Source organism: Lepisma saccharinum, chromosome 27, assembly GCF_977018435.1.
Source record: "Lepisma saccharinum chromosome 27, izLepSacc3.1, whole genome shotgun sequence".
Taxonomy (NCBI): Eukaryota; Metazoa; Arthropoda; class Insecta; order Zygentoma; family Lepismatidae; genus Lepisma; species Lepisma saccharinum.
The window spans coordinates 23517809-23528362 of NC_139255.1; the positions used below are offsets into that span (position 1 = coordinate 23517809).

Below are 10554 nucleotides of genomic sequence, written 5' to 3' on the forward strand. Positions count from 1 at the left end.
AAGGCGAAGATGGAGGGATATCGTTGCGATGGACCTAAAGAAAATAGGCAAAGACGGAAAAGTTTCGATTGATCTTTCCCAAGATATGGACAAATGGAAGGTGTGAGTTGCTGCAGCCATTAACCTTCGGGTTTAAGAAGACTGGAGTGTTAGTTAGTTAGCACGTGCTATATATATGCTACTTAATATTTCACATTACTTTAGTCGCGAGAGTCTTAGTGGTCAACTCGGTAGAGCGTCTGACTGCCGCACTGGAATCCAAGATTTGATTTCTGGATGGGTGATATTAGGTGGATATTTCATTAATAATGGCCTTACATTGAGCGGCTCTAGCCTGAACCCTGGAGATAACCCTGAATGGTAAAATTATTCTATACATCACAGGAACTTTTCCTTCAAACCTATTAAACTTTGTACTTTCTAACAATATCAAATTTACAGCTATTGTCATTATTCTCCATGAGTATCTAGCACTCGTTAATGCACTATTAATTACATGCTTGAGGTTGTAGGTATGGTAATTCATTGACTAAAATAATGTAAAAATGTAATATATCTACCACAACCTATGTATTAATACTAAAAATTATTATGAATATTCATATCTAACCAATCATTGAAGTAGTTCATATTTATAAATAATATTTTCCCCTTCATTATACAGTATAGCATTATAAATATGTAAAATAATTCATACTATAGCTGTTTGCAGTTCTTACGGCGGGCGCTCTAGAAATTGGCAAGGGAAGTGGGGAGCGGAGAATTCTCCGCAGACCAACCAGAGAACAGCAGTGGCACCGAGAGATACGACGTGGCGGAAGTAAGTACTACGTGAAACTTGTTGTACAGACTGCTGCGCTTCTTATCGCGCTGGATTGGTGGCTTCCCCGCTCCTCACTTCCCTTGCTAGCTTCTAGAGCATCCGCCGTAAGAACTGAAAAGAGCTATAGTTGTTTCGAAATGTGACGTTAAATTAAATCAAACCTTATGCTTGTTTGTAAAATATATTTCCGTCATCTTGTAATCAAGGGGTTTCGAGCAGGGAGTCGTAACGTACCCAATTTGCGTTACACGGTACGTTCCATTTTGTAGGAGGAAGAGTATGGTTCAGCTGCTGGTACCCATGGAACGTAACGAAATGCAATATGTTACAGACTGACGTTACAGAGAACGTAACAAAATGTATTATGGTAGATATTAACGTTATAAAGGAACGGAACGAAATGAGCACATTGGAACATAACGTAATATGCAATATGGTATATACTACCGTTACAAGGATACAAGGAACGTAGTAACGAAATGCATTGTGGTATATACTAGCGTTACAAAAAAACGTAACGAAATGCAACATGGTAGTAAATAACGGTACATAGGAACGTAATGAATGCAATCCTCCGTAACGGAACGAAGTGAAAGGCAATATGGTTAATTAACGTTACATAGGAATGTAACAAAATGTAAACCACTGTAGCGGAACGGAACAAAATGCAGTTGGGTACATACCATCTGCATAAGGAACGTAAATAAATTCAGTATGGTAGATGTTAACGTTACAAGGAAAGAACAATTCACAAATGTTTGCTAGTAACGTTATAGGTGCGTGACAAATATAATCTATTAAACATCAAGGAAGAAAAAGGAATAGCCCAAATCTCTTGCCATTCATTGGAACATTGCGAAAAATAACTCAGTATATTGTGTGGAATTAATGTTTCGTTAAAAATATGGTTGTTTGTAAATTAATGAATTTCCACCAGGGTTGTTAAAGGATCAGGAATTTTAAATCAATTCAATTCAGGTTCAGCAGGGAATATTAGCAAGCATAAATGGATCTGGACCGTAAAGAGCCTTTTTATGTTTAAGGTATTTAAATAAGTTCCAGGAACCTTTTTTCTGGATCAATTGAAATACGGCACAGGGTCCTTCGTTCCGGATCAATTTAAAGACGGTCTAAGTTCCATATTTGAAATGAAACAATACGCAACTTGGACCGAATTTACACTGTGATAGAACAGGTTCCGGTATTGTTGCGGAACCCAATAGAACCCATTAGTTGATGGGTTCGTGGACGTTTAAAAACCCTGATTTGAAAATTACATTTTTGGCTCGAAATTGAATAAACCTTCCATGTAGTGTAGAAATGAGTAGCCATAGGCGTGCGCACGAAGTCCAAAGGGGGGGTTAATGCCCCGCCCTAATCATGGACGTCTGCAGATATTTTCGACGGAGGGAGAAGCGAGGTATTTTTCCATGGGGCATATTACCCCGATAATAGTGTTGCCCCCTCAAGAAACACCACTTGAATTCGAAATTATCGCATTCCTGCATACCCATTATAATAATTAATGTAAATTACTATGACTGGAATCAAATTATACGTGTGAAATATATACTTTTAGCTGACATTCGTTTTCTAAAGGAGAGAGGTGGCCATCCGCACCCCCCTTTCAGATTTCCATGCCCCTATATTATTATACTTTAATCCAGAAATTTAGGGGAGAGGAATTTTATCGCCGGTTATTAAACTATATTATGCTCTTGAAGAAAATGAAGTATTTTTAAGCCAATGAAAGTTCACAAAACAACTACGGCTAAAGAAGGTGCAGTGGCGCAACCACAGGGGGGGGGGGGAGATTGGGCCTCAACCTTGGACGGAAATCAATTCTAAGGGGTAAGGTTGCAAACATTGAACTATGGAAAGAAAGGTTGCAGAATCTAAGAGTTGCAGGACAAAACGATACTAAAGACGGATTTAGTTTTCACGTGTTTCGTGCATTATTTCTTCCAGACGGTCAAGAGCATCTGCAAGGAGGCACAGAAGGGCAATTGCCCCCTTTCGATTTATATCTTTATACAAATGTAAATAAAGTTATATAAAATTGTCTAGCTCGTTTCGCTCGCAATATCTGCTTTTCTTACAGTCTTGTCAATTTCAAACCCTTAGCTATAGTGGAACCATGAGCAAAACAACCTGCGCAGACCCACGACTCCTGTACACCATACTCCCGCTTGTAGGGGAGGGGGAGAGTGGACCATGCTTCCTTATGGCCCGAGGTGGAGGGAAGAAGGGAAAGCTGCGCGGGGACTTTTCGTCCCAAGGTTTTTTTCCTTGTGGTCGATGTATAGGGGACGGCGGCAGTCAGCCCTGGACGCCGAACGATGTAAATAGAAAAAAAAAATGTAAAAGAGAATGTCATGGGCCTCCATGATTTTTTTGCGCCATATTAAATCAATATTGTTTTCAGTTTGCAAAAATTTGGATCTAAAAGTTTTCTTGATCGCTTCGCTAGCAATTTATTTTCTGTAATGCATTGTAAATTACCAGAGGGAGAAGTAACAAGAAGTAAGTACGTCAGACTATTACAAACAGTTGAGTCTTAAATGTATGAACAATTGTTTGGGGGAGAAGAAGCGCACACATTTCAGAGGCATATTTTTTGTTGTTTGTTGTGGGGGCGAATGAATTCATTATGTAATGTATTAATATAGGCTATATAAATTGTGTACGTATAATAATAGTGCCATTATTACTACTATTATTAATAGTTTATCCAAGTACTCCCCCCGCAGACAAGAATTTGTGGTTACTCCTCTGAGGGGGTGCATCATTTTCTATGTAATTGAAAACTATCGCGCTTCGTTCTCTGGCAAATTTCTTAAAAATAAAAGTAAGGACATTTTGAACAGGACACTTAATAACATAATGGCGATGTCTTCCATTCCTAACTCCCAGGTGTGGGCAGACGTTGTAACATGCACTTTTAGTGACCATTGATTTCTACCATAAATTGCTACTACTAGATAGTGAACATAGAAGTGCATGTTTGGACACACGCCAGAGATTGTGCTTATGGCAATGGTCATCGTTAGTGCTCGAAAGTTGATGTGTGTGTGTGTTCAGTAGACTTTCAGCTATGCAATTGCGGGCGCGCACTTATGTGTGTGTAACAAATTTACTTTGTTTTTATATAGTCTTGTGCAACGTACGCATACTGTACTTTAGCGAGGACAAGAATTTACATGACCCCAACTCAGCCATGCAAAAATTAAACTTTGATAGTTATTGGAGCCCATTTTAATATTACAATTGTGGGTTCAGTATTTTTGAGGTATCGATAAGACATGTGGAACGACTGATTCTAACAAAATGAGTCAAGTTCAAAAGATATGTGGATGCTATTTGTCATCTCCATTTACATTCCATGCTGTTACACGGGATGATTTGGTAGTAGAGTGATTGACTATTCGGTTTCCATTCTTCAAAAACTCATTGTCCAGAACATTAGAAAGTAACATGCTGATTTGGATACACACACAGGCAGACACGTGCGTCCATCAAGGTAATTAATGTACATTAATTTGCATTTGCGTGCGTCTTTTGATAATTTATCAGATGCCATGCAATAATTACTTAGACAAGATAATGACAATGATGTTGCCATTTTTTGATATTTTATTAAGAGAATTTTATAACAAGAGAACTAAACTTAACCTTAGGAAGTAGCGTGTTTGAAAAACAAGAATTGATTTTAGGTTACATATTAGGAGGCTAACAGTAACGTCTGTTATTGAGTGGTGTTCCTGAGTAATTTGCTCTAAATGTTACATTTTGAGGTACATTCTAAAATGGCTGTCAAATTTATCATAAAAAATCTAAAAATTTACACTAATCTCTCACAAAGAAATAGATATCATGGGAATTAATACAATAAAAAAAATTAGGATTTGTTCACCAACCAAGGAATAACAATATTTGCCATATATTCAACTCCCTACAACATCGAAGCTCAATTTTTTTAAAAAAAATGTAAATATACATATATTTAAAGTATGCATTCGTACTGTATAAGCATAAGAATAGAACGGAGGTTCTGAAAAGTATATATTGAAACAGTTTTTAAAATTTTGTTGAATATCTTTATTATTCTCTTAATCATTCCAAGGTAAATTCTAAAACAAGGAAAAAAAAGACCTTATTACTTAAAAAACTAGAGAAATTTTGTATCTTTCAAAACAAAGCAAATACACTGTCATTTCCTTCAGGTGTCAATTTAAAACTAAACAGAATTCCACAAATTTGACATGAATAAAAATATATTTCATACTCTTGTATAACATCAGTATATCTGTGCAATTTTGTGAACAGGTAAGACAGCTACTCAAAACTAAATGTATTAATTACTAGGAAACATTAAACAAGTACGAGCAAAATTGTTCTTTTAATTAAATTACTTCTTATGGAACCTCTGAAAAGATTTTCTTTGGTTACAGCTACTTATGTATAATGAACTATAAGATCACAAAAAAAATCAAGTAATTATATACATTATTAATCTAGACAGTAATATTCCCCACATTTTCAACATGTTGTACAAGATCTTTCTGTGGTGTATCATTGGATTCCACAAAGTTTGCTACAATGTTTGTAGTCAATTCTGTGCTGCTATTTCTGAGATTGCTTTTTAATGAAGATTTAGTTAGATTTTTTTTCATGAAAATATAATTATTTCTAATAACAAGTATGTCATCAATAATTTCGGTTGCCATATTACACCTGAGTGGGTTTAGTATGAATTTCAGAGATGAAAAGAGTCTCTCGACACTAACTTGTGTTGCAGGAGTAGAGAGAACAATACAAGCCAAAATGTACAATTCGGGACAACTTGATTTTCTAATTTCCCAGAAATTTAGAACATTTTCAGTCCTTTTCAGTCTTCGAGTTGAAACAAAGTAAGTGTCCAATAATGACGCAATATTAAACTTTGGTGCAGATATGGTATTCCGCCGCAATAAATCTTGTTTCTTTAAGTAGTTTGTGACATGGTCACTGTCATCATCTTCAGTGCTGGAATCTTCTTGTTTCTTTACCTCTCCACACACTGATAAGGATTTCATGTGTTCAAGTCTTAACCACAACTTCTGGAGATACACCTTCGCCACATGGATGTTTTCTTCACTTAAAACAGAAAAGTACCTGGGATCCATGTAAATAGAAGCAAGAAATCCTGGATACTCAAATAATGATGGAAGTCTCTCTTCGTTATTGACATATAATGCTTGTTTTTCTCGTTTGTCCATGCCCTCTACTATGTGGCGTGCAAGGTCTGTGTTGATTGTTGATGTTTTAAGGCGACACTCCAGCCATATCCCGTAGAAGTCGCCAAGTAGAAGCTGTTCTTCTTGCAGCCTCTTTGTGGCTACTTTGGCTGGTTCCAGTGACGTCAAAATAGCCTCAATGTATATCCAGTCTTCTTGCTTTATTTTAACTTGCTCTTGATAGTAATCCCCTATGAACTTTTTAAGTGTAAAAAGTGACTGGAGCATATCATTTGTGCTGTTCCATCTTGTCGGGACATCAAGGGATGGTACCGGCAGTGATTCTGCATTCAATTGACGCCGTGCTGTAGGCGATCGTAAGACACGGCATGCTGCTTGACATGTCACAATAATATCCTTAACTTCAGGAATGGAATTGAGAGCATCATTCACGACTAAATGAAGAGTATGCGACGCGCAACGAACGGATTGGAGACGATAATCTTTACTCGTCAATTCCATTTCAATATCTTCATCTTCGTAAGTGTCTTGAGAAATATTAGACATCTTTGTTTCTTGATCTTCCCCAATAAGTTTCCCGGCTTTAATCATGTTTGCTCCAGTGTCTGTAGTTAAACTATATATATTCTCCACGGGCACATTATACTTATCCAGAATGTTCAACAATTCGTAACGCAAATTGCTACCTGTTTGAGACACAAATAACTCTTGAACTGACAAAGTACGCAATTGGAGAGCCCCATTTACAACAAACTGGACGTTGACACCAAAGAATGATCGTCCATTTTTCGAAGTAGAATCAACTTTTAGATGTATCAATTTTCCCTCCATTTCGCCGCGTATTGTTTCTCTGATCTGCTGGGCCTGACTGAATAGCATGTTCCGTACACCTTCCTTGTTCACGATAAACCTGCAGAGAATAAAATTTGCTTTAATCCTTAATTGATAAGTTGTTTCTTGATTTTTGAAATTTTCAAGACATTTGTTTCAAACCCAAAATAGAATTAAAATTCTTAAAAATATTTTTCAAATAGTATGAATTAATTATATTATCAAGCTTTCATCAACTAGGCAAATGCTACAAATATGAGAAAGCAGAACACTTTTTTGGTGAAAGTGAAAAAGATTGTTATTTAAAACCATAATAGGTTAACCTCTATCAGTGTGTCTAGAAACTAACGCAGCTTGCATGCAATAAACAGTGTTATTTGATGCAATCAACGCTCTTTAGTAAAGTTTGAACTAATGAGGAAGTTATAACACCACCCTCCCTGGTCACAGCACTGGGCTTTGGCAATAGGTCTTTTTGCTTCATTCAGATATACCTAAGGCTGTGAAAAGGATATATGTGACACCTATATTTTTTTTATTTTCTAAAATATATTAACAATAGTATATAGGGGATATCTAAATAAGTTGTACTGCATGCTCAGTTCCATCCAGCACTGGAAAGCTACAGAATGTTAGCATAACCTGTCTCTAGGCATATGGAGTACAGTGAGTTTGTTTTGTCTCTGCGCAGAGTTAGCACGTGATATGGGACAGATGCCGGCATTTTCGTCCCGTAACGTCTAGCATGCAGACAATTATACAGTATTTATATTACATATTCCGACCTAACCTGTGTTATAAGAGTTTAAAACGAACGCACTGTATATGTAACAACTTTGTAAAATTGAGGAAAATTTGACATAATATTTGAAAACTTTATATTAATTAGTTTTGTTTGAGTGTACAAAAGTGTGTTAAATATCATTTGATGAAAAAATGTGTCTCATACATATCAGTCTTCAGAAAATTACTTTTCCAGACAGTTATACTTAGTTTACTTATTCAAAGAGTAACTGTTGCAGTTGAAATTACTCATGATTATGTCAGTGAGTAACTAATTTTACAGTTATTTGAAAAACTAACTTAACGTAATTGCATTCCTTCTAAACATTGTAAGGATATACAGAACTCTCTACCTTCATTACATGAGGCTGGATCAATAAAATCAATGTATTTGAAGTAACCTGAAATGAATTTCTAAGGAATTCTAACTAAAGAAGGTAGCTGTAACCGTAGCAGAGTTTCATTTTTGCAATAGATGTAACTTTATGACGTTACTTTTACTATTCTTTAAGACAAATTTTTAACTTTAAAATTTGTAGCGTTGGGGGAAAAAGTTAAATTTGGCAACACTGTTTCAACTATGGGCTCCCGCGTAGCCAAATTATTAGTGATTTAACATTTGGCGCTAGCGGTCCAGGGTTAAATTCCTGGTGGGAGCCCTCCAAAATTTCAGTCCTGCCCAGCTACGCGAGGACAGTAGTTGAGCTAGTTAAGGAGTGGGTTCTGTCTTGAAAGCCAGAAATAGCTGCGATGGACTATGCGCGGACCAAGCGTCATCCTTTGAAAAATCAGCTTAGAGTTGTTGGCATTTGAATAATTAGTCTTGTTTGTATACGTCAAATTGATTTAAGGGCCTTTCTCTTAGAGGGGTAGTTTAGCTTCCAACTATTTCTTTTCTGGACGCTTTTGTTTCCTTTTTTTTTCGGAATCTCCTACTAAGGCAAGAAAGCTGGGTTTGTTCCATTTTGAATTTAGGACATCCACGCTTTGTTGCAATTCGTCATTTCTAGTTGCTCATTAAAACTTCAGTGTTTGGTTTAATCTTGATTGTTGTCATAATATTACAATGCGATGACATACCACAGACATAAAATCCAAAATAAAATTTCTTAAATATTTATTTTCTTGTAATTAATGATCATTGGGTGTGTTCAATTTTTCGCAATAAAATATCCAACAGAAAGTAACTGCAAAAGTAAGTTATTCTTTAAATTGAGTAGCTGCACCGAACCTACTTTTTGAACCAAGCAACTGACTCGAGTAACTTTCCGAACACTGATTAAGACTGTCCGTTACTAACAATGAAAATAATTTCATTCGTATACAATGTGAACATACTAAGGAATACATGTAAAGGACAATCTGACGACATTGATGAAAATACGCACCTGTCAGAAGCTGGCATCGCTTCCAAAAGAGGATTCACTATATCTTGAAATGCTTGGTCATTCATCAGTGAAAAAGGACGTCCGTGCTCCGCGATGAGTCGGATGCAAGACTGCCTGAGGATGTCTGCGGTCATCTTTACATTTAGGAGAATATTGGCTTTCGGATTACTAGAGATAGCATTTCTCATTTTCTTCTTCTGCAGAAATGACAGCTTATCTTGATGCCTCCGCTTGATATGTTTCTCTAGGTTACCACTATGATCTCCCTATAAAGAAAATAGTTTTATTCATACTGAAAGAATTAATATCAAAGTAAAATCTATGTGCGAGTTTGTGTATTCGTACAATATACCCATATACGTAAATATATGGAGACCACTAACTGTCATTATATAACAATATGCTTAATGTATGGAGATTAGTCACAAATTGGAATCCCAGCACTTTTTACGCCTGATTAAAATACTATAGAATACCCTACACATAGTGGACCTTCCCCAATATAAAATACGTCGAAATTCTTGAACATGGGGAAAGCTAGACTACAATGCGTGTGGAGAATTTACAGGACAACGAGCTGGAGGCAACTATAGAGGGGGGCGTGGTGATAAGTGACAGAACAAGACTAATTTGCGGTATAAGCTCGCCTAACTTCTAGATAAACTCTACAGGTTATAGGGAGAAAGTTGTGCTTATGGATTTTGAGATTTTGGGAAAAATTGAAAGTCAATGATTGGGATATGCATTTGAGTTGATTTAGTATATTTTACTTCGCTTTTCTGCCAATTTTGTCTAATTGCGAAGTTGGGGATGAGTGATATGATGAATGGGCACACTTTTGCTCTTTTTACTATAATAATAGAACAAGTAATTTGATTTTGAATTTTAAAAAAAGGATGCAAAGATTGCTCCAATGCAAGAACAATGTGCGTAAAAACTTTCAGTAAAGCCAATTTGTTCAGGCAAATTTGCTTTGAATTTTTAATGCTTAAGTAATGATAAGTAACTTTTGTCAATTCTAGGTAATTTTGAACATTTATAGTAGTTTTCTGAAGATTTTTTGTAGAGTTTGACATTTTATTAATTGAATATCTTTTACCCTTATTTTTCAAATTTTGTCATGTGATAATGTCCTCTTGCTGACTGAAGTAAACCTAGGACACACTGCTTTCAGTATCTTTCAGTTCTTTCAATGAGAGTATAGAGGAGCTTTTCCATGCTGATTTCGATGCATAAGTATTAATTACTAAGCAAATTATCCACCATCGCGTTTGTTCTGTTTTACCCAATGAGAGTTGCGAATTTGAACAAAGCGCCAGACAAGCAACTGAATCTCTACACAAGCATTTATTTCTCAAACACACGCACGATGCAAGAAAAAAAATTAACAAAAGTAATCTTTGTCAATTTCCCACACGATACTTGTGTATCGTACTGTACACGTCTTTACTAGCAGACAATCATTTTTATTTTAGAATCTCCGTCAAGTGTT

At 36.1% G+C, this 10554-nt stretch overlaps 1 protein-coding gene across 1 annotated transcript; it reads right to left on the reverse strand.

The window, feature by feature from the left end:
- Positions 1-222: 222 nt before the first annotated feature.
- LOC145980191 (uncharacterized) lies at positions 223-9196 on the reverse strand. Its single transcript, XM_083113220.1, has 3 exons — positions 9063-9196; positions 5832-6970; positions 223-353 (listed from the first exon to the last, which is right to left on the reverse strand). The coding sequence occupies exons 1-3, from the start codon at positions 9194-9196 to the stop codon at positions 223-225; spliced, it is 1404 nt and encodes a 467-aa protein (XP_082969346.1).
- Positions 9197-10554: the final 1358 nt, after the last annotated feature.